This window comes from Leptodactylus fuscus, chromosome 10, assembly GCF_031893055.1.
Source record: "Leptodactylus fuscus isolate aLepFus1 chromosome 10, aLepFus1.hap2, whole genome shotgun sequence".
Lineage (NCBI taxonomy): Eukaryota > Metazoa > Chordata > Amphibia > Anura > Leptodactylidae > Leptodactylus > Leptodactylus fuscus.
The window spans coordinates 53,473,784-53,501,425 of record NC_134274.1 but is presented as its reverse complement, the minus strand read 5'-3'; the positions used below and the strand labels follow the sequence as shown (position 1 = coordinate 53,501,425).

Here is a 27,642-nt window from a genome sequence, read left to right as displayed (position 1 = left end):
TCTCAAGGTTAACTCTTGAAACCCCTTTTCATATTTCTTTCTATGGAGTATGTCTGTCGATACCAGTTCCCATCCATAACCTTTGGATCAGATGGCCAAAATGCATCTTTTTTTCTTTTTTTCCCTCACGTAGGTTGTACCTGCAGCAGACACTCAATGATACGGTGGGTCGTAAAATTGTAGTGGATTTCTTAGGTTTTAACTGGAATTGGATTAACAAACAACAAGCGAAACATGGCTGGGGCCAGTTAACCTCTAACCTTCTGCTGATCGGCATGGAAGGTAAAGAACTAGAATTGTCCTATAAGAGCACGACACATAAATCTGTGTATGATATCTATGGAATGTCTGCGGGCGGCGCCTGCTCCAGTTATTCATTCTCTAAAGCAATGTATGAATTGTCAGCCATAAAACCCGTAATGTAAGTGATTGCCGCAGGAACTTATTTCTCCATATACATTTGTCTCGCACACAGAAGGGAATGTTTACTGCTGTTAACCCAGTGTGGGACACTACTGAAAGACATCTACAGTATGTGGCTGCATGCATGAAATTACTGCAGCTGTATACCCTCCGTGCCCGGGTCATCACATGTCATCACATTACTGCAGCTGTATACCCTCAGTGCCCGAGTCATCAGATTACTGCAGCTGTATACCCTCAGTGCCCGGGTCATCAGATTACTGCAGCTGTATACCCTCAGTGCCTGGGTCATCAGATTACTGCAGCTGTATACCCTCAGTGCCCGGGTCATCACATGTCATCAGATTACTGCAGCTGTATACCCTCAGTGCCCGGGTCATCACATGTCATCAGATTACTGCAGCTGTATACCCTCAGTGCCCGGGTCATCAGATTACTGCAGCTGTATACCCTCAGTGCCCGGGTCATCACATGTCATCACATTACTGCAGCTATATACCCTCAGTGCCCGGGTCATCACATGACTTATCACGTTAAAGCCTTTTTCCATTAATGACATTTATTCCCAGTCCTCGGGGCACAAGATAAATGTTTGATTGCTGGGACTCCAGCGACGAGAACTAGGGCTTCTAAGGTTATATGTGAATCCTGCACTTGTAGCCACCACTCTATTCACTTCTATAATACTACTAGGAGGGCAGTCTGCAGCAGTCCCATAAAACTGATGAGAGATGGTGTGTGTGTGTGTATATATATATATATATATATATATATATATATATATATATATATATATATATATATATGTATATATATATATATATGTATATATACCAATATGTAGGGCTTAGATCAGACAAGTGTGCTCTCTTTGCATCTGCAAGCATGAACCATTTTGTGTGTGCAGGTCCAGGTTGTGTGTATTGCCTTCTCCTGTCTGTTATCTTTCAGCTGTCTCCTGTTTTTCTCATCTACAAAAAAGCACCAAAAAACAAATACATTCTGGTCAAGGTCCGCACTCTTTGCCAGCACTTCCTGCCTTCACAGGGCTCTTCTTCTCAGTTTTCATCCCTCACACCATTATGTTGTATCCCTATAAACTGTAAGGGTAAGTTCACACAGTTTTTGGTCAGGGTTTTGAGGCCGTATCTGCCTCAAAATCCTGACCAAAAAGACGGCTCCCTTTGAAAAAAATTTTTGTTTTTTCTAAGAGCCGTTCCAGCTCCTGGAAAAAAGAAGCGAGGTGCTCATTCTTCAGGCAGAGTCGACTCGCGATTCGGTGTGAAGACCCCTCCCGACTAGGTCCATTCATTGGGCCTAATCCGCAGCAGAGTGCGCAGCTACCGGCTTTTGTTCTGGAACCTGAGGCGTCCCCCGGCTCAGGTTCCGGACCCAAAAAACTTTGTGTGAACTCTAGGGCACAAAATGGTTAAGAGTAATGCATGCTGCGATGTGTGAATACCCCCTTAGCTCTATCCATATTTTGCCCATGTGCATTGGGAACAGGGACTTGAAATACGCTTGTCTGAATAAGCCTTTACTGAGAATCAAAAAGAGGGGCAGCCTTTTAATAAAAAGTCCCAGGGTTCTCCCCTGCAGGTGACTGCTTTTTGTTGTGCTGCACCCGTTCTTGTCATGGTGCTAAGTGACACTTACCCCGTGTGTAGGCATCCATCTTAGTCTCAATAAGAGCAAATAACAGTCTTGTGGATAAGAACCTGATGGTTTGGGTAGAAAGAGCCAGAGATGTAATGGGGTGTCCCAACAGCAATAAAGAGGGTACAAAGGATCGTGTGCTTGGATTTCAGTCCTGTACACAGGAAGGCTAAGCGACCTCCAGAGATGCACAATGAAGCCAAGCCTGGAGTGCATGTCTGGGGTTTGGAATTGCTTTTTTAAAGGGATCCTTCAGCTTCATACTATTGCTGCAGATGTCCTATCCTTTGCGCCTCCATTATTTACATGGGTCTGCTTAGTAGGGCAGTGCAGGGTATTCAAGTGAATGGGTTGAAGTGGCAGTAGTCTGCACCCCTTCCTTCAGGTAAATTCTCCAGTGTAAAGAATGAAGAGGTTGCAGCACTTCCCCAAACATCGAGGCCCCTTCATACAATAATATATGTAATATGATGTGCAATGTGCAGCGTCTGGTGTACAACATTGGATGTGGATCGGATGAATGGTTGAGGAATCTTATAGCCCTGTCGTGGATCCATCACAATATGAGAACAGTCTTTACATGACATGAATCAAATATATAACGTATCAAACGTTTCAATCTCTCGTTATACCATGTGACCTGTTTTCAGCCTCTCCAGATCCCACAGCATCTGTTGTGTGGTCCAGACATCGAACTCTCTGTGCACGCCTATGACATGCTTAGTGTGACTTCTGGTCCGCACAAAAGAGCTTGTAGGATTCGGAGAGAGTCTAAAGAGAGTAAGTGTCTATTTAAGAGGAATAATAGTAAATGAATCAGTATTTTAGAATGAAATCTAGAATAAATGTTAGAATATTTGCTAGTGACCCGGGAGTTAACTGAGTTATTGTGATGTATGAATATCTTCTGCTGACATCAGTAAATATTAATGCAAGCAAGAACATTTTCCACATTTTTGTGACCGTATCGGGATGTCGGGGTCGCCTGTGTACGTGTCTAACCTCATGTTTGTGTGCAGGGAATGTGACTCCGGCGCACTATGACGAGCAGCAAAACTTCTTTGCCCAGATTAAGGGCTACAAACGCTGTATCCTCTTTCCACCCGAACAGTTTGAATGCCTTTATCCTTATCCGGTTCACCATCCCTGTGACAGACAGAGCCAGGTGAGACCTGTGGCCATCCTGCCAGCATACCGCTCTACTCTCATGTCTATGTGAACGTATCGTATGTCCTCAGCTCCCGCTGTTAGTATTCACGCACCATTAACACAGTTATATCATTCTGTTTTTATCACTTAACTATTGCTATAGGATTATTTTTCATTTCATATAATATTGGGGACTACAGTGGACTGACATATATATCAAGTTATCTTACGTTTTGCCCCTCCTGCCATATAACATGCTGCCTGCAGGTTGGATGACATTTCCCATGTGACGGGTTCTCTTTAAAGCAGAAAAAGTGACGTGTTACGTTCTATTGAATGATACATAAATGCCGCCTATGTAACCTATTCTGTGTGACTGCACTGTCTGTCTGGACTAGTCTGACTTCACTTGGCAGGTAATATCAATACAGGAGGCTACAGGTGACCGCAGGGTTAACTGCCTTACGTAAATGATGTTATGCAACAAATCTATAAAACAGATTTTCCTCTAAATAAGTTTTCGATGCCGGTAAGCCAAAGGTAACCTCGGGCTTGTGTAGTATAAAGTTACATATACAGCTGATGGCTTCAAGGAATTTGATTTCCATAAAACGTCTTATCAGATTCCTCCCACGCATTAACGTGTTTGAGCATAAAGGGGGGTTGCATCACACATTACAAATATCCCCTGTTCGTAGGATGCTGACTGGGTGGGGGTTCAGCTGCTGAGACCTACACTGTTCAGCAAAATGGGGGTCCCAGTCCATTGTAGAGTTGAAGTTTTGGCTTCAAAATAATATGATTCATTTTTAATAATATTATACAATTATTAATATTGTACAAATAATTCTATATACTCGAGTATAAGCCGACCCGAATATAAGCCAAGGCCCCTAATTTTACCACAAAAAACTGGGAAAACTTATTGACTCGAGTATAAGCCGAGGGGGGGAAATGCAGCAGCTACTGGAAAATTTCAAAAATTAAAATGGTCGGAGTTTTTGGGTGCAGTAGATGCTGGGGAAGGGGAGGGGTGTTTTGGTTGTCTGTTTGCCCCTTCCCTGAGCTTGAGGACTGAGTTTTTTTTTCCCCCCACTTGGAATTCAGTCTGGCTGAACATAGGGGATCTGCAGTGCTCCTATTAACCCCTTCCCGATGGAACTGGAGCACTGCAGATCCCCTATATTCAGTAGAGCGGGCACTGTCAGACACAGGGATACCTAATGTTGTTTCCCAGTCATTTTCTTCGTTTATATGTATTCTAGGGAAACGAGGGATTTAGTACATATATTTACTTTCTTTTTTTCTTTTTTTTTTTTAAAGCTTCTTTTTTTTCCCCCACTATTTCATGGGAGATTCTATACATTACTATTGTGGCTGGTCATAGACACTGATCCCACCAGGGTTGGAATTTTTTTTCCCCTGATTTACTAAGTAGGCTCTCCACAGTCACATGTGTGGTCTCGGGATAGAACAGACAAGGGGTGTGATTCTGAATCAGAATCACGCCCCGTTGCCTAAGACAGCCTACCTGACATATCAGGCACCAAAACTAACAGCACCAACTGCTAGAAAAATCTGTGAAAATATTGCTACTCTTCATAGGCCATGCATGCCCTGCTAGGTTTTCCAGAGAAATATAAGCAAATGCGATTTCCTTGATGGAAAATAGGAATTTTGTACCTCTAGCACCACCGATAGGATGCTGCCTTTTGATAGGTGGCACTAGAGGTACTGTTCTCCTTTTCTTTAATTTCAAGTGTTCTCACTACATCGCTGTTTTAGGGCCCTAGGTAGTGATGTGGGGGGAATTGTCAGTATTTTATATGTGCATTTCTTTCTTTCCCATACATGATAGGTGGACTTTGAGAACCCTGATCTAGAACGGTTTCCTAACTTCAGAAATGTGCATGGCTATGAGACTGTGGTGGGGCCTGGAGATGTTCTCTATATCCCAATGTATTGGTAAGGTGTTTTCCTTAAAGGGAATGTCTCATGTATTTCTATGTAATTCTATTTTTTTTTGGATTTTACTCTTTTATAGAGAATTAAATGTGATTTTTTATTTTTTTTTTGTACTATAAGTTGCATTGTAAGTTGTCTCACCCTTTTACCCAGACCACACTTTCTGTGACAGATTTTCAGTTTCTGGTCGTCGTCTCAAAGGGGTTTCCCTGTATATAGTTCTAGCTGTTTATTTCTGAATGGCCTTGTTGGGAGACACTTCTGTCTTCTCTTTTTAGGCAGCAGCTACAGTATAACTGCTTATTGGCTGTCGCATTGCATTGGGGGGAGAGAAATTCAGGAAGTGTTACTTTCCCACCTTATCAAAACTTCAGTGCAAAAAATAGGCCACTTCAGCTTACTGTGTTAGTTGTCAGAGTCAGAACTGATTGTAATTTTCTGATATTTCATTCTCCTTAAACACCTAAAGCGAGTCTGTCAGTGAGAGTCCGATATTAAATCATCCTCAGTACTTTGTAGCCTCTAGTGTGGCAGTAGTTGCCTCATGTCCATGGAAAAAGCAGTTTTGCGAATTGCATACGAGCAACACTATGGCTGGGGTACTTAGGGCTGGGAGATAGAGGAAAGGTTGTATTTTTCTTGTATTTGCAGTCCGTCTGTATGTATAATGTATGTATTCATTGTGCCCTTTATGTGTAGTGCAGTAAATTACTTAGGTCTGTTGATAGACAAACATCATATGGCCGGATCTCTTTGCTCTTGTGCAAATCTGCATCATTTTCACCTGATGCTCAATAATGGCAAATTTAGAATTTATAAGCCCTGCCCCACATAGTGACGAACAAAGCCCCCTCAACTATTTTGGATATATAAGCCTTACCCCCAAGGATCCCTCACACTGACTTGAGAAAGCCCCCTAAACTGTTTTGAATATTTAAGCCCCATCCCCAGGGATCTCTATGAATGCCCCATAAACTAACACTTTGGGTGGGATTTGTATAAACCCTACCCCAATTCTTGTTGAATTCTAGACTGTTGACAGATCTATCCTAGATACATATAGGGGGCCACTGTGGTGAGTAGTAAGTCTTCTTGAGCTTGAAATCTAGTGCCAAGAACATTATTGGATTTGCTTACTTAAAGGGCTCTATCAGCAAAATTATGCTGAGTATGAGCCCCCATATGTGTAAAAAGCCTTTAAAAAGGCTATTCAGGCACCCGCTAATTTTATTTTAACCCCACCCCCCTTTTTTAAAATAAAACTATAAAAACATATATGTAAATCATACCTATCGTGCATGGTGGGCAGTCCTGCAAGATCCGATGTCATCTTCTGGCACGCCTTCCTCTTCTTTCTCCTTCTTTCGGCGATGCCCTCCGGTCCTGGTTTTTCCCCGGCTTCATCGTCCTCTTCTTCCGGCGGCATTGGCTTAAATCTGGCGCGTGCGCAGTAACCCTGCGCAGGCTTCGGCGCCATTTTTCTCAATGGCAGTTCGCGAGCTGCGCAGTACGCTCACGTAGTTCTAAGGGGAACTGAGCATGCTCAGTATCCCATTGAGAGCTGCCATTGGGAAAAATGGCGCCGGAGCCTGCGCACCAGATTTAAACCAATCCTGCCTGAAGAAGACGACGATGAAGTCGGGGAAGAGCCAGGACCGGAGGGCGTTGCCGAAAGAAGAAGGAAAAGAAAGAAGAGGAAGGTGTGCCAGAAGATGACGTCGGACTGTGCCGGTCCGCCCAGTGTGCACGATAGGTATGATTTACTTTTATGTTTTTATAGGTTTATTTTAAAACAGGAAGGGGGGGGGGGTTAAAATAACATTAGTGGTGCCTGAATAGTCATTCCTTTTTTATATTGTGTGCTGTAATACTTTTATACTGTTGCAGGTGGCACCATATAGAGTCGCTCATGGATGGGGGGACAACAATTACAGTCAATTTTTGGTACAAGGTATGTTTTTAAATAAGGGTGTCCACTATTTTTGCTTCCATTACATATCAGCTGTAAGGGAAGACAAGCCATGATATTCCTATTGTATATACTGTACCTTTATGACAGGGTACAGGGTATGAGGTACAGGGTATTGTACCAGAATGAATTGATAGTAAGAGGTAAAGGTTGAATCATCTGGTTGGTCTTGCTGGGCAGTCTATTCTATAACTGTATAACCCTTCATATATGACGTCCTATCAGTTTTCTGCTGCTAATAATCCCATTGTAGCTGTAGCACATTTTACACTTCTCTCTGAAGCAGCTGATGTGTACAATAAGGAGCAGTCTGCTCCCTCTCCCTATCCACTACAACTAATACTGGTTTATTTACATGTCATTCTGTCAGGAGTAACTGCTCAATATCCGAGAAAGTCCAAGTGACCATAAAATAAGAGATCTAGGAACACTGAACTGAAAATACATTCCCCCAATTGTGACCCCCATCCCGTTCAGCTAAAACAAGCAGCTACTTCCATGCTGTTCTCACATCAGACATCATTTATTGTAATAAATCCATATGCACTATTACAACATCCCTTACAAAACCAAGTGTGTGCGCGGGGTCTCAGGAGCTGAAGATTGCTATGGCGGACAAGACCTTTGACTTTAGTCTTTCCATGCTAAACACTGATGGGTATATGGCTTAGATGTAGCATCTCACTGAATGCACAGAAGTAGGTCTTTTTGGCTTCTTGTCATGATATACTTCCTTAGCATTTCCATCATTACATTGACATCAGCCTTTGTAAGTATAAAATCGTGTTGAACTCTCCAGATCTCTTGTTTTTTTTCTTCCTAATTCTTTGATGATGCCTTTTTAATCCTATTTTACATTGGTTCCACCTTGAATAGGGAGCACCAACTCCTAAGAGGATAGAATACCCACTGAAAGCACACCAAAAGGTGGCCATCATGCGAAATATTGAAAAGATGCTGGGGGAAGCTCTTGGAAACCCACAGGAGGTAAGTGACTTACCGTATTTTTCGGACTATAAGACGCACTGGACTATAAGGTTTTAGAGGAGGAAAATAGGGAAAAAAAATTTGGAAGCAAAAAATGGTAAAATATTTAATATATGGGAGTTGTAGTTTTGCAACAGCTGCAAGGCCACATTGCCTGGTGACCCTGCAGCTGTACGGGGATGTATAGAGTGGTTTTTTTTTGCGGGTCCAGAAGTACTTTTTAGTTATACCATTTTGGGGAATATCTATTGCTTAGATCACCTTGTATTGAAAAAAAAAACCCGGTGGTTTATGATATATGATTTTCTACTTTTATATATATAATCTAGGGACAGGAGGTGATTTAGAACTTTTACTTATTTCATTTTTTTATTATATATTTTTAAAGCTTTTTTTTTTTTTTTTTTTTTTTTACTATTTTATTCCCCCCCGGGGGCTTGAACCTGCGGTCACTTGATTGCAAGTCCCATAGACGGCAATACAACTGTATTGCCGTCTATGGGACATTCTGTCTATTAGTATTACGGCTGCTCATAGAGACCAGCCGCGATACTAATATAGCATTGACAGGCCTGGGAGCCTCATTAGGCTCCCGGCTCACACCCGAACAGGTCGGCTCCTGCGATATCGCCGCGCAGGAGCCGGCCTGCAACTTCACAGGTACGGGGCCGGTGGGGACCGGCCCCGGGGGAGAAGGGGCCACCGATACTGTCCCGGCATCCGCTGTACTAGAGAGGCGGATGCCAGTGAGAGATAGACGCCATCACATGTGCCGGGGCCTGAGACATCGCTGCCCTGCCCTGCATGAAGCCAGCGGCGGGGGGACGGAGGAGCGGAAGAGCATCACTCCTCCAGCTGCTGGCTTCATGCAGGGCAGAGGAGCGCAGCGATGTCTCAGGCCCCGGTACCTGCATCTATCCCTTGCCGACACCCGCCTCTCTATTACAGCGGGTGCCAGAGGCGCCACATTCGGACTATAAGACGCACCCTTCTTTTCCCCCCAAATTTGGGGGAAAAAAACTGCGTCTTATAGTCCGAAAAATACGGTATATAGGGACTATTCTAGGAAACACAGCAAGGGTATTACAGAAACACTAACTGTGCTATATTGTAGGCAAACAAGTTAACTCAAAGATGGTCAAAGAATCCCACCAGAATATAATAAAATAATAAGTGTTTAATAAATGAAGAGAGATAATACTTAGCCGTGGTTACAAATGATGTCATAGCTCAGTGCATGGGGAGCCCCATTATATATGATGGCACACTTCATGGTCCATGCCGAAGCTTTGGTTTGCAACTGGAAATCCTGTCACATGACTTCCACCCCTGGATACTTTGATTCCGGGGCAGACTTTCTGTACAAAGACTGTAGACTCTAGTCTAAACCGTAGCTAGGGACATGGACCACACGGGATTCCCTGCTGGGGAAGGGGATACACCTGACTTCTCACACTTATGTCTTCTTTCCTCACAGTGGTACATCGGGGCACTGTACTCCCATAGTCTCTTAAAGTGGGCTTCCTGGGACTTTAATAATCTGTCCATGGGATTGTTTAGCTATTTCCAATCACTCCCACGGATCAGCTGAGTATACAAGAATAAGTACCAGAACGGGCACAGCTCTGTACCCACACAACTGAGTTTTACTCATGATACTTGGTAGATTCACCAGCCTGAATTCTAGCATTATAGTTACGTACAATGCTAGGAGTCCTTGCGTCATAGACGCCATATTCTCCTCTACTATTATCGCTAGGAGTCCTAACATGATAGATAACTATAATGCCAGCAGTCCCTCTCCCGGTTTGATGTTCAGGCTGGTAAATCTGCCTCTCACATGAGTGAATTTAGGGTTAAAGTAGTATGGGCACTATTCACTGTGAGGAGTTTATCAAGACTGTTTCCTGCACCTGCCAATTCGGAGATTGGCCAAATTTACTTAGAGGCACATGCTTGGACCTTGCATCAGTTTCTGGTGTAAATTGTCAATGGATCCACTGGCTATACACCCACCAGCATTAATAATTGTTTGTGCCTCTTAAGAATTTTGGGGCATCTTGTGCAGTCCATGAGCCTGAATCTGAAAGTTACTCCAGCTGGGGCCTGGCGTAGACTTCAGACTAATTTGATTACCAAAAAAACCCAAGGGTAAATTCACATAGGGTTTTTTGGTCCAGAACCTGAGGCGGAGGCCGCCTCAGCTTCTTGACCAAAATAAGGATAGCCGCAACTGGATCCAGTCGCCCACTCCCCTCCGGATTAGCCCCAAATGAATGGGCCTAGTCCAGAGGAAGGAGTGTCTTCAGGCAGATATCACAAGGCGAATTGGTCTGAAGAATGAGCATCTCGCTTATTTTTTCTGGGAGCCGGAACAAACTGCTCCTGGAAAAAAGAACTGACCGGCTTCCATTGATTTCAATGGGAGCCGTCTCTTTGTTCAGGATTTTGAGGCGGATACGGCCTCAAAATCCTGACCAAAAAACTGTGTGTGAACTTACCCCCGCACAACGGCATTTACTGACATGGTGTAGTGCCACCTGGTGCTCAGAGTGTATAGTAATGTGCATGTCCACATAGAACTGAAGAGTGGTGGACAGACATCCAGACATTTTTTATTCTACAGCCAAGTCTTTGCATAGTGATCCTAGCTTTCTGCACAACTTGTCAGGGAAGGAGCAGTAGTATGGCAGTATACAAAGGATATTAGGAAGAATCCTATTATATTTTCAGTTGCTATAGGGGGAAGGAGACTGGTTCTGTCCAGTTCTTACTTCCAGCACTGCTAAATAGGACAAATGGGAGCAGAAAAAGATGAAAAAGCTATAATAGTGTGGACTTGTGGTATGGAGATGATGCATGACATTACCCCTTTCACAATTTCTTAACATTTACACCATTTTATTTTATTTTCAGGTTGGTCCTTTGTTAAACACGATGATAAAGGGCCGCTACGACTAATGCTGGTTTTTTCAGCAGCGACAATGCGTCTATGAGACTGCTGCCACATTCTCGATTCACGTCCGAGACGACTGACAAGGAATACTCCAGAATGGAAGCACTTAACTGGCCAACTGTTCTCCTGTACATTGGTTTACACCACTCACTACTGTGTTTATAGGTTTTTTTCAGTTTTTTATATATATTAAAAAAATATATAGTGTTTTGGCCAGAAGAGAGGAAGAAAACGATCAACACAACAATGCAACATGTAAAGTTGTTCTTTGCACTCTGTACAGACAGTGGACATTGGCTCATACTGTCTGCATGCATAAAGGGTATATTTCATTTACATTAAGTACAGCATCCAAAGACCTCACACGAAAAGCTTTCTGCTTCAACCAAGGCATTCTCAATGGATTTTCCTTTGTTGGCGTCCTGTCTAGTTCGGTTTCTTAAGCAGACCGTGAACATGTTTCCGTATCCGAGTGACTCTTGCACCGTACGGATGACACTGTTTGGAAATAGGCAAGGCACTACTCAGGCAACTGTTTTTTCTGCAACACAACTCGATACCCTCACCATTGGCAAGCACACCTGTAAAGTTTAGTGGCAGCGGCTGCCGATTCCTCGGACCTTTTATTTCGAGTCTTCAATGGAATCAGTGTCTCCGAATTCTGAGTTCATTTTTTTTTATCGGCTTGTAAATTGTAAAGCACTTATTATAACAACAAAATCCTTGTTTGTACCTCTCATTGCTGCTCTGGAGGTGTTTGTGTCTCAGAACACAAGCGGATGAATTGAGGAATTGTAACCAATCAAAATGCAGCAAAATGATGCACTTCCCGTCTGTGTATGGGAATAGTGCCCTGAGGAAGACGCCATGGCATAGCAATAGAATGGCCTAGTGGGATGGCGTTGTGTGTTAAAACATTGACTTGGGGAAACCAGTTTGTAAGTTGAACAGGTATCCATGGGAGGGTAAGTTATCAACAGACCGATGGCCTCATGGATTCTAGTCCAGCCCAACAATTGTTAGTTGTCATATCCCTACGGGATAACAGTAGTCAGACATTGTTGGGATGCTTCCTCGTAAGTATTGATCCATCTTACAAAAATGAAAGAAGTTCCGCACCTGCAGATGTAGCAGAGTTAACCCATTGAAAAATGTTTTTCCAATGACTTCACACTGGATTTTGACGCCTTCAATGACAAGAGATGACACGAGTTCAGGTTAATACGGACACATCTGTAAATTTATTACAAAATGTGTTTGGTTTGGAGGGAAGTGATACAGAGAGTAAGGCGTTATTCACACAAATGAGAAAAATGGACAGATTTATGACTTTCATAGCACGGCACACACATTGATCTCAGTGTAGCCATTTGTGTCTGTTTTTTTTCTTTTCTGACAATCCATTTTAATGGATGTTTGATCTCTGTCTCCATTTTTGCAGATCCCTCAACAAATTGAAGTCAATGAGGAATCTGTGAAAATTGTTTGAGGAGAGATGTAAAATGTCAGTGAAAACACAAACCGTACTGTCCATTTTTCTCCACCGTCGTGTGAATATAGCCTAATTGTTTGCACCCTTCCAGGACTCTCATTGCTCCTTCTGTTCACTAGCATTTCTATCCTGAGCGTTAAAGGGGTTGTGCGGGGCAATAAAACTAGGGTATTCAGAGCACTATTAGACATGCTTACTGTGTGGAACAGGTTCCCCTGGCATTTGGCATATTGTATTATTTTTGCAGATCATTACAGGGGGTGCAGAAGTCTTATTCCTTACCCTCTTGACTCTTGGTCACATGACCAACTCCACTTTATGGACATTAGAGATGAGTGAGTAGTATTCGATCGAATACCTCGCCGCGATAGGAATGTGTCGAAAACCAAGAGGTTAAACGCAGCGAATATTCACTGCGCTTAACCCCTTGGTGTTTGCCCATTTACACGCATTCCTATGGCGGCGAGATATTCAATCGAATACTACTCGCTCATCTCTAATGGACATCAAAGAGACTTCCAGCTCTCACTCTGCTCCACAAAGCTAAGAACTGGGCCATAGTGAATGTACTGGGAAAAGTACATTTTTATCTCATACAACCCCTTTAAGAACTCGTTCACAGAGTAAAGGGATAATTTTCCCACACTGATCACCAGAATGACGTCCTGTGTTTCCCCCTCTATATGGGGTGTTTGCAGACGATTCGCTGCTTCTGTAGTCAACCCAATACTGTGGTTACAGCAGGATGGCGACTTCATTCACTCTCTGGGATATGGGACTCCCATTATCGTGATCAATGGATCATTCAGGTGTTTGTGGGACATCCATTTCAGACAGGGGGTATGCTATTGGAAAAATTCATGTTAGGCCCTGTTCCCACGGAGTAACGTGTGCCGCTCATTTAGACACGTATACATGTGTCAGAGCTGCTTCAAAACAGATCCCATTGACTTCAATGGCTGCCGGCTTACGCTCGCTCCCATTGAAATCAATGGCAGGCTTTATAACCCATTGATTTCAATGTGTAACGCGCGTAAGACCTGCACCCATTGAAATCAATGGGATTTGTTTTGAAGCGCCTCGCTCTGACACGTGTCTAAATTAGCGGCGCGTTACTCCGTGGGAACGGGGCCTAAGAGTTACAACCGGATTCTTCAACTCGGTAAAGGTTGTGTTACAGGTACCTGTCAGCAGTCATAAAGCTCCATTTATCACTTCCGATTTAGTTCAATTTTTTCAGAAATTTACACCAGGAACCATTTGTAACGTTCAATCCCTGCACATTATTAAAGCCTTTAGTATAGAGGAGAGTCTTTGCAAACTTTGGGGGCTTTTTTGTGGAAACTCCGTTTGTAATGAATCTCTTTGTCCCCACGCCCCACCTTGTGCCAGTCTTCCTTTCCATTGCTGTTTTGTATTTTACAGATGATTATTCTGGTTTCTGTAACCTCACACGTCTTCATTCTTACAGATACAGCGCGTATTGAATGGTATGCTGATGTGTTTACTGTGAAATGGCGGGGGCTTTAGTTTGCTGTGCAGATTTCTTTCCTTTTTGGTGAATGTTGCTGGAATTTGGCTCCAATCCTGTTAGGAACGTGCCCGATTCTGTATTGTGTGAAAAGCCACCACCAATGCGTAAATAAATTCCTCTATTTTATAGCGATTGAACAATGATGTTGTCGATGAGTTCATGAATCTTTGCTATATTTTCTAGCAGACGTGCCACACGAAGATACAGGGCTGCTTCTAGATCCTGAAATGATCATGTAGTTGACATTTATAGCAATGCTATATTATTCTTTCCTGACTGCTGTCATTGCCAATAATCCAGCCTAATCTATAGGGAAAATGTATTCCCTCCATGCCAGACAGTTGTGTAGATGGTGAGTAGTTGTGACTTTAGATTGCTGTTATGGCACCTTGGTGTGTGCCACAATTATTAAGAGTCCAGTGCATCTTAAAGGGATCCTATCATTCAGATCGAATTTTTTGTCCCTAACACGTAGGAATAGCTTTAAGAAAGGCTATTCGTCTCCTACCTTTAGATTACTTCTCCGCGCCGCTGTTCCGTAGAAATACCGGTTTTTGCCAGTATGCAAATGAGTTCTCTCGCAGCACTGGGGGTGGGCCCCAGCGTTCAAACACCACTGGGGGCATCCCCAATGCTGCGAGAGAACTCTCCTGTACGCTTCCATCTTCTTCTGGAATGTCCTTACACAGTAAGTAAGCAGCCATTTTCTTGTGGCCTGTGGGCATGTGCAGTCGGCTCTGCCCGAGGCCTACAAGTTTCACCGCCTGCGCTGGAAGAAGAGGTGTGAAGAGGACGTTCCTGAAGAAGATGGAGGCGGCGCTGGAAAGTTCTCTCGCAGGATTGGGGACGCCCCCAGTGCTGCGAGATAACTCATTTGCATACCGTCGAAAACCGGCATTTCTACGGAACAATGGCGTGGAGAAGACATCTAAAGGCAGGAGACTAATAGCCTTTCTTAAGGCTATTCCTACATGTTAAGGACAAAAAATTCAATCTGATTGATGGGATCCCTTTAAAGGGCTAGCCATGAAATACAGTATCTGGGCTGAAGTCTGGAGAAGGTGAAACACAACCCCCCCCCCTCCCAATACTCACCTGTCCCTGGTGAAGCAGCGCCTAGGGGATTGTTCTGGTAGAAATCATCGCTGCATGTGACCACTAAGGCCGATGAGTGACCTCAGGGGTCACAGGAGAGGACCTGGCATATCACCAGTGATGTATGTAGGTCTTTTTCTATGGCAGCTGAGGTTACAGATTGTTCTCGTAGGTCACGTACAGCGAGGCCTTCCACCGGCATAGTCGTCAATTGGATGGAACAGTAGCGGTGAACACTGGAGCACTAGGGACAGGTGAGTATGGGGTTTTTTTATGTTACACTTTCCCTGGCCTGCATAGGTAGGGAACTTATAACTAGCTGAGGTAGTAATTTGTGATTATTATGGTATAGATGGATAAGAATCCCGGTAATAAAACTTCCACTCGAAACATGTTGTTCTTCCCCCATCATAAGGACTATGTATAGAGAGGCCTGCCCTGTTCTTAAAGGGGCTCTATCACTAAATTTACATGTTGTGAGATAGTTATGCCTGAATAGCCTTTAAAAAGGCCATTCAAGTGCTGCTATTAGTTTGTAAAAAGACCCCCCGTTTTTGTTAATTACCGTTGAAAGCTATATCCAAATGAGCTTGATTGTGCACGGTGGGCGTTCCGTGCACCCCTTAGCGTCATAGCTTCTGGCCGCCCATTGCTCTTCCTTGTGCCTCCAAGCCCTCCTCCTCCTGCTTGTTCACTGCCTCCATCGTCAGTGGTTTCTATTGTAATCACGCGCGTGCGCGCTACTGTGCATGCTCCAGTGCCAGCTCGCAATGTTCTCTACAGGAAAATGGTGCAGTAGCGCGCCAGAGGGAGTGCTACTGCACACGCGCGTGATTTCAATAGAAACCGCCGACAATGGAGGCGGTGAACAAACAGGAGGGGGGCTTGGGGGCAGAGGCAACTAATAGCAGCACCTGAATAACCTTTCTAAAGTCTATTTGGGCATATCCTTAGCTCATAACACATAAATCTAGTGATAGAGCCCCTTTAAGGAGTATGTATAAAGGCTTGCTCCACCCCTCCCATAAGGTGTAGGTATAGAAGCCATGCAATGAAAATATGGAAATGTAAGGCTCTATATGTAAGAGCGACTGTCTTAATGCTCGTACAGCCAAGAACTGTTTGCCAACACTCTCCACCTACATCCTTGGTTGACTTGAATGAGCGTCCATGTGCGCTCTATGGGAAGAAAGCCACTGCCGGTCACGTTATCATCTCTGAGAACATGTAGCTGGGGAACGCTGCAGCCAGCCTGGAACGTCATAGGGACAATGTCAGATTACTTTGTAGCAATATATTTACATGGTCATCTCTGTAAGGTTAGGTTCACATCAGCTTGTTACTATATGGTCCATGCCAAAAATATGGATGCAAACAGACCATCTATTGTACATGGACGTCAGTAATAAAAAAGAAAAAAAATCTCCATTTTTTGCAACATAGAAAAGCATCGTCTGCCACAATTTTCGGTTCTGCAAAAAACTAGACCTACAGGCCTGTACCTGACCTCAGTGACTTCAGCCTCCACTCACATTGGTTTACTGTGCACGATTCTTTACTGTCCTTTATGTAGTTAGCCGCTTTTTATTGTACTTTTAATTATTAATTCTAACAATGACCCTGATTCTTTGTAACTAGAGGGAAGACATTTTATTGCCTTTTATATCTCCGTGTTTGGAACGCATTTCTACCTCCTCTAATAAAATGTTTGCTATGTAGGTGTTCTTTATTTTTAATGCATTCACTTTGAGTCTGACAAACCGATATACTGTATGTGTGCAGGACATAGAAGCAGAGGCAAAAAACACACAATCCTGATTTATGGAATCTGCGTGTGATGTAATACGAGGTGCAAGAAAACAGAATGTGAGTAGCATCAGTACCAGCAGTGTAGATCTGCAATTAGAAAATGTAGTTTAGCACAGCCGGGAATCTTCTTAAAGGGATCCTATCATTCAAACTAATTTTTCACAAACATGTCGGAATAGCCTTAAGAAAGGCTATTCTTCTCCTACCTTTCGTTGTCTTCTCTGTGCTGCCGTTCGCTTGAAATCCTGTTTTTTTTGTCAGTATGCAGATGTATTCTCTTGCAGCACTGGGGATGGTCCCTAGCACTCAAACAGCACTGGGGGTGTCCCCAATACTGCGAGAGAAATCTCCAGTGCTGCCTCCATCTGCGCAAGCAGGCGCAGTACACCCTGTACTCCATAGAACTACAGGAGCGTACTGCGCAAGCTCGTGTAAGCGGCCACAAGTCGACCTTTATTCAGCGCATTAAAACAAAAATAGGAAAACTGTAAGCTGCACAAAGCGGCCTGTTTTAGACTGCGTTATTATACGGCCCCTCTCATTGGCCATTGCACCAGATATACATTGGGTTTATGGAGATTCTCCCATGTCCTGAGCTGTGTTTTCTCACAATATAGGCACAGTAGGTGCTTCCATCTAAGATGATACATCTCACACAAGACTTATGCCAGTTCACACTTGTGTTCAGGTTTCCATTCAGGGGGGTTTGCTTGGGGGCTGCCCCAAACTGAGACCTAATCCACTTAACCTGCAGACCCAGGATTACAACAGGATCTGCCCAGTTTCCACCTGAAAAGGGCAAAAAATGCGGAGAGAAAAGTGCTTTTTTTCTCCACATTTTCAAGCTGAATGAGAAACTGAATTCCCATGCGGACAGCAGGCGCAGGTGTGAACTTAGCCTAAGAAATGAGAGAAACTTTGCACAGTGTTCACATATGACTGTAAATTCAGAGATATTGTTCCAGTAATACTGGTTGGTAGGAACTGGCTGCACCCCCTTCTGTGCTTCCTAGACTCAAATGTGGGGGTGTTGCACTGAATGAAGAATTGATACGTTTTTGATCCAAGGTGGAAGAGGTCTATGATGGACCACACGTGTGAACTCAGCCTTACAGGCAGCAAACAAGACCAAGGAAGTATACAAGCGTTACAAAGTCTCATATCCTTTTTGGAGAGTTGTAAGGATCCAAGAAGAGCTGAGGTACTTGTAGAAGGTAAGTGATACATTATGGCCTCTTATTTACTGAACTGGGGACTCTAGGCAAGAACTTTCAAGATGGTGCTTGTACTAACAGATCTGTGAGAATACAAGGGACTAGGCAAGTTTATAAAAACATTGCTTCTGTCTTCCATAAACCGAGCCATATCTGTGTGGATTGTGCTTTATATTGCAGATCTGCAGCAGCCCCTTTCCTAATTGCGCCCCCATGTGCCTCCTGTCTGATAGTGTATTTGGTGGAGCAGAAGTCAGGACTTTCAATGCATTCTAATGGGAGTCAGATTGAGGCTGTCATAGGAATACATTAAAGGGATTGTCCCTGTTTATAAACTTGCTTGTGTTCCTTCAGCAGTCCCAAGGGGTTCTGGCCTGGTTCCAACCCGGGGTCGTGTAATCCGCCACATCTCCCAGGTCACCTGTGCTATGGGGTTTGCTGACATAGTAAAATCAGGAGAGGGTGGATTAACCCAGAGTCAAGGGCTGGTTCTGATCACATGACCTAGTGTCAGAATCAGGCTGGAACCAACATGCAGAAATTGCTGGAGGAAGTCAGGTAAATTTAACTCCCCGGACTACCCTTTTAACAATCCTGACTTCCAGTTCGCAGAAACTTGCAAGTCAGGGAAGACTGACATTGGGGACTTCCATCAGTCCTAAGGATAGGACATCAGTGTGACGTTTTAGACAACTTGTACAAGGCTCAAAATAGAGGAATCCCATAACCAGATCCCATAAGGGGTGTAGCTGATAAGGAACAGCTATCTTGTGCTTGTATCTCGCTTTAATGTAAACTGATAATTCATACAATCAGTGGCGTAACTAGGAATGTGGTGGGGCCCCGTGGCGAACCTTTGACATGAGCCCCCCCCCCCCCCAAGGACCCCGACCGACCACCCCTCTACCCTCGCGTTCCTGCCTGCACTATTATGCCCCATAGTGACCCCTGTACACAACACAGTATTATACCCTATATTTGCTTCTGTATACAGTATTATACCGTATAGTGGCTCCTGTATACAGTATTATGCCCTATAGTGGCCCCTGAACACAGTATTATGCCCTATAGTGGCCCCTGTAGCACAGTATTATGCCCTATAGTGGCCCCTGTAGCACAGTATTATGCCCTATAGTGGCCCCTGTAGCACAGTATTATGTACTGTTATAACCCCTTCATCCCCAGGCAGCTGCCAGCACAGTACTGTGTGCTGACAGCCTGCCCTGCACACATGAATTAAACTCACCAGTCTCAATCTCCGTAAATCCTCAGCGCTGCTCACACCATCCCGGCACTATCTTCTTTGTGCACAATGTCTCTGGCCCTACCCCACTGTCAGGACACACGCTGCTGAGGCTCTCCACTGCCCGGAACCCGACACCTCAGATAGCCTCGGGCCTCAAAAAGTAAAATTTATTGTTTATTTATTTTTTGTCATATTAACTAGTGAGGGTGCCCAGGCTCCCTAAGGTGTCGGGCCCTGTGGCAGCTGCTACCACTGCTACCGTGGTAGTTACACCACTGCATACAATAGAACTTTATATGATAAAGCTGAAACCAAATAGTGCCAATGTATCGACATTCAGTGATACAGAGTACCTTAGCGTACCACTAGAGGGCAGAGTCAGCAAACCATCAGTGCTAGTGAAACCTGACTTCTCATAAAGTTATAGCTCTCATAAAGGCTATACCATGGAATTCATTCTAATGACAAAGGATGAAATTGCAGAATGCCTGAACAATATTATCCACAGCTCCATCCTATTGTTTTCAGAACGCCGTACACACATATTTCCCCCGGTCGTGGTGCGATTTATCAGATACACAGTAGTTGATTCACCCACCCCCTCACGAATTTGTTGGGACTTGTATGTTACTGATGGTAAAGAAAAGGCCTTTGCAAACCGGGCATCACAAAGCGAATCCCATCCACACACGTACCATAATGCTGCAATCACCAAAACCGTTACGTAGGAAATCGCAGTATGTCAATTATATCTACAGAAATGCTGGAGGCTTCCCTATATGGATCATTGAAGCAGAAAGTCCACAGAGGAAAACTCTGTGGATTTTCTGTGAAGAGCGTTGCGGGAAAAAAATGAAACATGGCTCCTCCGTGGTTTTTGCCGCAGAGCTTTTACGCTGTGGTACCCGCTAGGAGGGGCCTTAGCCTAAGCGGCTTTTTCATTGTCACTTTTTGTAGAGCCACATTGTCAGGAAATTTTTTTTTGCAGTAACTCAGCTGTTTCTGAGAAAAACATATATATACAAGAGGTTCTGCAGCAGCCCAACACATTGACCCAGCTAACATTTGCTGGCTTGTTTTTCCGCAGAATTTTTTTTTGCAGTGTGTGGATGGGATTAGCCAGAATCCCATTCAGTTTGCAGGTAGTGTACAACACAGCGTTTTGGCAACATAGGGCTTCAGCCTTAACTTTTGCAAACTATTTAAAGAGATCCTATCATAAACATGTAATTTTTTTCTCCCTAACATGTAGGAATAGCCTTAATAAAGGCTACTCTTCTCCTATCTTTAGAAGTCTCCGCATCGCTGTTCCACTGATATTTTGGTTTTCTTCAGTATGCTAATGAGTTTTCTCGCAGTACTGGGGCCATTTTCTTGTGGTTGCTTACACAGTACGCTTGTGTAAGTGGCCACAAGAAAATGACCGCATGCAGTAACTACCGTGGTAGCAGTGGTAGCAACAGCCGGTAATGGGCCAGGATCGGTAAGTGACACCGTGGGCCCCACAAAGACTATCATTTATACTCGGGGGTCTTTGCAGACCCCCGAGCATAATTATCGGGGGCCGGAGAGAGGTAAGAAACATAAAAAACACTGTTACTTACCTGTCCACGATCCGGGCAGGCTTCAGGCCTAGTTGTCTGAAGTCTCTTACATCACCTGAACCCAGCCTGCGTCCCAGGTCATGTGACGTCCGACGTCATTGAAGAAGGACGACAGCGGAGGACTGCAGCGGAGAGTCTTCAATTATTATACTCTGGGGTCTATAAAGACCCCAGAGTATAATAATTGTTTATGAGTGTCCACAGTGGAGCATAATACTGTGTGCAGGGATGACTATGGGACATAATAGTGTGTGCAGGGGCCACTAAGGGATATAATACCGTGTGCAGGGGCCACTATGGGGCATAATACTGTGCGCAGGGACCACTAAGGAACGTAATACCGTGTGCAGGGACCACTAGGGGCATAATAGTGTGTGCAGGGGCCACTATGGGGGATAATACTGTGTGAAGGGGCCACTATGGGGGATAATATTGTGTGAAGGGGCCACTATGGGGCATAATAGAGCGCCTAGAAATGCAGAGGAGGGGGATGTCAAAAGTTTGCCACGGGGCCCCGCCATTCCTAGTTACGCTACTGGCCGCAGGCATGCGCATTGGGCAGAGCCGACTGCACGTGCGTGCCATTTAAAACCAGAAGAAGACGTTGTGGATAGGCCGTGCCAGAAGAAGACAAAGGTCGTCGCTAGAGAGTTTTTTTGTAAGCAGCCATTTTCTTGTGGCCTGTGGGCATGTGCAGTCGGCTCTGCCCCAGGCCTACAAGCTTCACCGCCTGTGCCGGAAGAAGAGGTGTGAAGAGGACGTTCCTGAAGAAGATGGAGGCGATGCTGGAAAGTTCTCTCGCAGGATTGGGTCTCCCCCAGCGCTACAAGAGAACTCATTTGCATACCGAACAATACCAGGATATCTACAGAACGGCGACGCAGAGAAGTCTTCTAAAGATAGGAGAAGAATAGCCTTTCTTAGGGCTATTTCTACGTGTTAGGGAGAAAAAAAATCCATTTTAATGATTGTTGAGGGGTTAGAAAAAACCATATTGTGTCCAAGGCACCAAGACTTGAAGATTTCCCAAATCCTGTGATAATTCCTGTTTGTAGAATTTGCCCTGGCAGAGGCAAGGGTTTTGAGGACGGCCTCTAACAGTCCATTATTCAGTAATAGGGACTGGTCAACCTCCAGGCTGTCAGGTTGAATCTCACCAGATCCTGGCACGTCTGTCCTCCTTGAGTGATCAGGTTCTGGGAGGGGGGAAGCCTCCAGTATACGCCTTGACTCATCTGTATGAGCTGGGCCAACCAAGTCCTTTTTGGCCAGAACGGGATTATGGCAATCGCCTGGACTTGGTCCTGTCTTATTTTCATCAATACCTTGGGTATGATGGGAATTAGAGGGAATATGTATACCAGCCTGAACCTCCAAGGGATGGACAGGGCATCCACTGCGAAGGGATTGTCCTCCTGATATAGAGAGCAGAACTTCTCTACCTTGGCGTTGAGTCAGAGCCACCACCTTGGTGAAGGTGTGAGGAGCGGAAGAGGTGCCAAAGGGTAGGTCAGTAAACTGGTAATGCTTCTTTGACCGGAAACTTGGATGGCGATCCTGAGGTATTTTCTGTGTGGCTGAAAGATGGGTACGTGCAAGTATGATCATTCCCCAGTCTCCGAATCCTAATGAAGGAGGAACTCTCTCCAGGGCTCTTTTCTGGATATAGTGGAGGAAGGAGCTCTCCAGGATGGAATGACGAGCAACAGGCAGAGGATGAGGATGAGTTGTGACAAGTCGGTTGATCGGAGGATGGGAAAACTCGACAACGTAGCCATGTTCTACTACTTGCACCAAGAGGACGGTGCAAGTAGTAGAACATGAATAATAGCACACCACACAGTTAGGAAATGGCCCCCAACAGGGACTCCGGTTACAGGGAGTGAGACCCCGTCAAAAAATTTTATATCTTCCTTGGATCCTCCTAAGGGCGTCCACATCCAGGCTTTTCAGGCAAAATTTTGTGCACCTCTGTGACTGGGATCTGGGGCCAGTAGATCCACGCCCTCTACCAGAGGCCTCCCGTATGCCTCTGGAGCCTTGGGGCAGGGACTTGCCCTTAATGTCCACGAGACCCACCATCAAATCGTCCAGTCCGCGTCCAAGAGTCTTCCTGGCTGAAATGGTAGCGCACATAGCGTAAATTTTGATGAGGTGACAGCCCTCCAGGGCTTAAGTCAGAGAGGTCTCCTTGTCGCGGTGGATAGGGCCATGTTCTTAGAGGCTATTTTCAATTGCTGAAGGGAGGCTTCACCCATGAAGTCAGCAGCCATAAACAGGGAGGATATTGAGGACAGTATGTCGTCCCTAGGGACCCCAAAATCAATAACCCGTTCTAGCTGGGCAAGATGGGGAACATAAGCTATCTGCTACAGTAGTAGAGGCTATGGCCACAGAGGCCGGAGCTGAGGCCGCGGAAATAGCATTCTCTCAGGGTCCAGAAGGTCTTGTAAGTTGGAACCATCATCCAGAGGAACCACCGTACGTCGAGAGAGCTTCGCGACTGCCAAATCCACCTTAGGAGGCGGACCCAAAGGATCTAGCTGTGCTGAGGCTATGGGGTACAGGGTCTTGACCTCTGACAGTCCTCTATTCAGAAATAGGGACTGGAATTAAGATGAGCTCTTTCAGCATGTTTCCACTCGGTCTCCATCAGCTTGGCCAAAGCTGCGTCCACTTGGAAAAGCCCTCTGCCCCCCAGAGGTGGACGGGGAGGCTTCCCCATCAACATCCGGGTCACCTGACTGGATGGACTTCAGCAGCCTTCCCATCTTTTCCATGGGGAATATAGGTCTGCTGGTACTGGAGCTTCGTCATCAGATGAGATGGTCTGATCATTCACGTGTAGATGCCCCAGAGATAGAAGGGATAATGAGTGCCTATCCGTGCGCAATTTTTAATTTTTTGGAGATATGGGATGTAGAACCCCTATATCCTTGAGAATCCTCCATGAATTATTTTACCTCAGGAGGAGGGCCTCTGCAGGAGCGACAGTGGGATCAATGCAGATATGAAACCCCCATAGGGGTTGTTTTTTTTTTTCCTTTCTCCTGAATATCAGGCTAAAGTGAACTCATCCTACTGTCAGGAAGAGGTACTTCGCAGACAGCGCAGCCAAATGCCTCCTCTTGGAAGAAGACTCCCGTCTTCTGTGGTCACCCGGAGGAGGAGTAGACGACCTACGTGGAGCCGCTAGCCCACTCAACTCTGGAAAAAAGACATTTAACCACCGGACCACAGGTAAACCAAGACCTTCTATACTTACGGAACTGAGGCACTTCAGCGCTAATACACTTCTGTGAGAATACACAGGAACCAATTCTCATCACCTGGGGTGGTTACAAATGCAATTTTCCAGATACGTCTGTAAGCCACAGCCAGCTACAGGTACCCAACCTAGAGAAAAAACTAGGTATCCCCACTGGAATCTAGTAAGGCAGTGCTTTCAGCGCAAACTGCCCCTTAAAGAGGACCTTTCACCACTTTTGGGCACATGCAGTGTTATATACTGCTGGAAAGCTGACAGTGCGCTGAATTCAGCGCACTGTCGGCTTTCCCGATCCGTGCCCGGTGTAAAGAGCTTACGGTGCCGGTACCGTAGTGCTCTATGGTCAGAAGGGCGTTTCTGACCATTAGCCAGAGACGTCCTTCTGCCTCGCGGCGCCTATCACGCTGTGCTGTGGAGCGGGGAGGAACTCCCCCCTCCCTCTCCTGATAATACTCGTCTATGGGCGAGCTGTGTGAGCAGAGGGAGGGGGCGTTCCTCCCCGCTCCACAGCACAGCGCGATAGGCGCCGCGAGGCAGAAGGACGTCTCTGGCTAATGGTCAGAAACGCCCTTCTGACCATAGAGCACTACGGTACCGGGACCGATAGCGCTTTACACCGGGCACAGATCGGGAAAGCCGACAGTGCGCTGAATTCAGCGCACTGTCAGCTTTCCAGCAGTATATAACACTGCCTGTGCCCAAAAGTGGTGAAAGGTCCTCTTTAAATAAGGTCAGGGCCGGAGGAGGCGTGGCCTGCCGCTGCATCAGGCCCTCAAACTTAAAAAACAAACCCTCCCCAGCGATCCTCAAACTCACTGTCATAAGATTGGCTGCTGTTCACATTAGCTGCGATTTAAGGCAGTGGCAGAAGCTCAGCCTAACAGCCGAGCAACACCACAGAGCCTGATGAGGGAAGAGAAACTCCCTTCAACCCCCAGCTGTGATTGCCCACAGCATGGGAGTTGACAGACTGCCATAGCAATAGACATTAATGCTTTAGTTTCTGCACTAAACACAGAGAAAAGCTGAAAGCTGCCCACAATGTCCACCGCTGCAACTGCAGCCCAGGTAAGTGTGCACAGGCACTGACAAACACAACATAACAGGAGTTGACAGAACAACCCCAGTAATAGATATTAGTGCAACCTGCACTAAAACAAAAGGAAAAGCTGAAAGAGGATTCAGCTTACCTTACTGCTGGCAATGAATCAAACTGCAGCACTGAAAATATGACTTCTAGAGATGAGTGAACACTGTTCGGATCAGCCGATCCGAACAGCACGCTCCCATAGAATTGAATGGAAGCACCTGGTATGTACGCTTTGCCGGCGGCCGGTTGCTTAACCCCCCGCGTGCCGGCCGCTTCCATTCATTTCTATGGGAGCAAGCTGTGAGCGTGCTGTTCGGAACGGCTGTTCCGAACAGTTTTCGCTCATCTCTAATTTAACCTAATATAAACCTAAATCTTTCTTCAGAAAGAAAGAAAAAGGAAAAGAAGAAGAAGGTTTGCAAACTCCTTCTTCCAAACCATAAGGAGACCACAGAAGCCTCCTCCACCTGTCCCAACATCACAGGACAGAAAAAAACACACAGGGGTGAGGTTCCTGTGCCCTCTTATAGGGCATAGTCATTAGAGATGAGCGAACACTAAAATGTTCGAGGTTCGAAATTCGATTCGAACAGCCGCTCAATGTTCGTGTGTTCGAACGGGTTTCGAACCCCATTATAGTCTATGGGGAACAGATACTCGTTAAGGGGGAAACCCAAATCCGTGTCTGGAGGGTCACCAAGTCCACTATGACACCCCAGGAAATGATGCCAACACCTCTGGAATGACACTGGGACAGCAGGGGAAGCATGCCTGGGGGCATCTAACACACCAAAGACCCTCTATTACCCCAACATCACTGCCTAACAACTACACACTTTCCACATTCAAAAAAACCTCTATCAAAGTGGGAAAATACCTGGAAACCTTCTTTACTCCCCAAATGGATGGACACAAACCCCAATTTAAGCTCAACAAACAGTAACAACCACCCCTTTAAATCACGTTCCCCATGACAACCACAAATGGAATAGGCAATGGGAATTCCAAAAGCCCTCACCCTTAACTGTCATTTTGAGTGAGTGTGTGTGTGTGTGTGTGTGTGTGTGTGTGTGTGTGTGTGTGTGTGTGAGTGATGTGGTAAGACCTTCCAAAATTCACTTTTCTAGCCCTTAACATGAGCCCTTCCAAACAAAGTTACATGACCTTAAGCTGAGCTACCAGCAGAGATTGAGGCCCTTGGCATGAGTAGAGCCTTGCACCAGCAGTGTTTTTGGCACTTAGGGTGAGTTGAGCCTTGTACCAGCGTGTGTCCCTTAACATCAGGCGGGCCCTAAGTTCTGCGCTTTGCACAAAAGTTCCACATTAACTAGGCTGAATGGTACAAAGATTAGTAGGCCCGAGAACCAGGAACAGGTCTTGCAATGGCTGTCGGATAACGCTTAAAGCACATTGTCCACCAGCCAGTCAGCCTCTACCTCCTCTTACCCAACAGTCTTGTCCTCCTTCCACCCAAAATTCCCAATCTTCTCAGAACAATAACCCCAACTGTCCCTGCTCCCCAGAGCTGTTCTCCCTTCCTTTGACTGTACCGCAACCTGCCCCTCCATTTCGCGATTCCACGGACCTAACAGACGAGTATCTGTGTCCAGATGCTCAAACACTAGAGTCTCCTCCATTCCATCTCCGGTCGATTTGGTGGCGGATGACCAGCAACCCACCCTCATCGACGACGATGAGACGCAGTTGCTGTCAGGGCAGCCAGTTGACATGCGCATTGTGCAGGAGGAGGAGGCGAGACAGGAGTTGGAAGAGGAGGTGGTGGACGACGAGGACACCGACCCCACCTGGACAAGGCAGATGTCAAGCTGGGAAAGTAGTGTGGATGTTGAGGCAGGTGCAGCACCAAAAAGGGTAGCTAGAGGCAGAGACATGTCCAGAGGCAGAGGTCAGCTGCTTTGCCGAAGCCAGGCCAGACCCGGAATGTCCGAAGATGTTCCCTTTTGTACCCAGCCCAGAAAAACTCCCCCATCGAGGGCACGTTTCTTGAAGGTGTAGAGTTTTTTCAAGGAATGCGCCGAGGACAGATATAGTGTCGTCTACACAATTTGCCTCTCGAAATCGAGTAGGGGCCCTGAGAAGAGCAACCTGTCCACCACTTCAATGCACCGTCATTTGGAATCCAAGCAATGGAATCAGTGGCAGGCAGCAACGGCAGGACAAACGT

At 45.5% G+C, this 27,642-nt stretch overlaps 1 protein-coding gene across 1 annotated transcript in view; it reads left to right on the top strand.

The window, feature by feature from the left end:
• The window catches only part of HIF1AN (hypoxia inducible factor 1 subunit alpha inhibitor), a 29,339-nt gene extending 15,068 nt beyond the window's left edge, over positions 1-14,271 (top strand). The window contains exons 3-8 of the mRNA XM_075258244.1: positions 134-282; positions 3,099-3,244; positions 5,087-5,193; positions 7,081-7,144; positions 8,039-8,149; positions 11,066-14,271. Coding sequence (XP_075114345.1) covers positions 134-282; positions 3,099-3,244; positions 5,087-5,193; positions 7,081-7,144; positions 8,039-8,149; positions 11,066-11,110 — 622 coding nt within the window. The 3' untranslated portion in view covers positions 11,111-14,271. The remainder of the gene's footprint in view (positions 1-133; positions 283-3,098; positions 3,245-5,086; positions 5,194-7,080; positions 7,145-8,038; positions 8,150-11,065) is intronic.
• Positions 14,272-27,642: the final 13,371 nt, after the last annotated feature.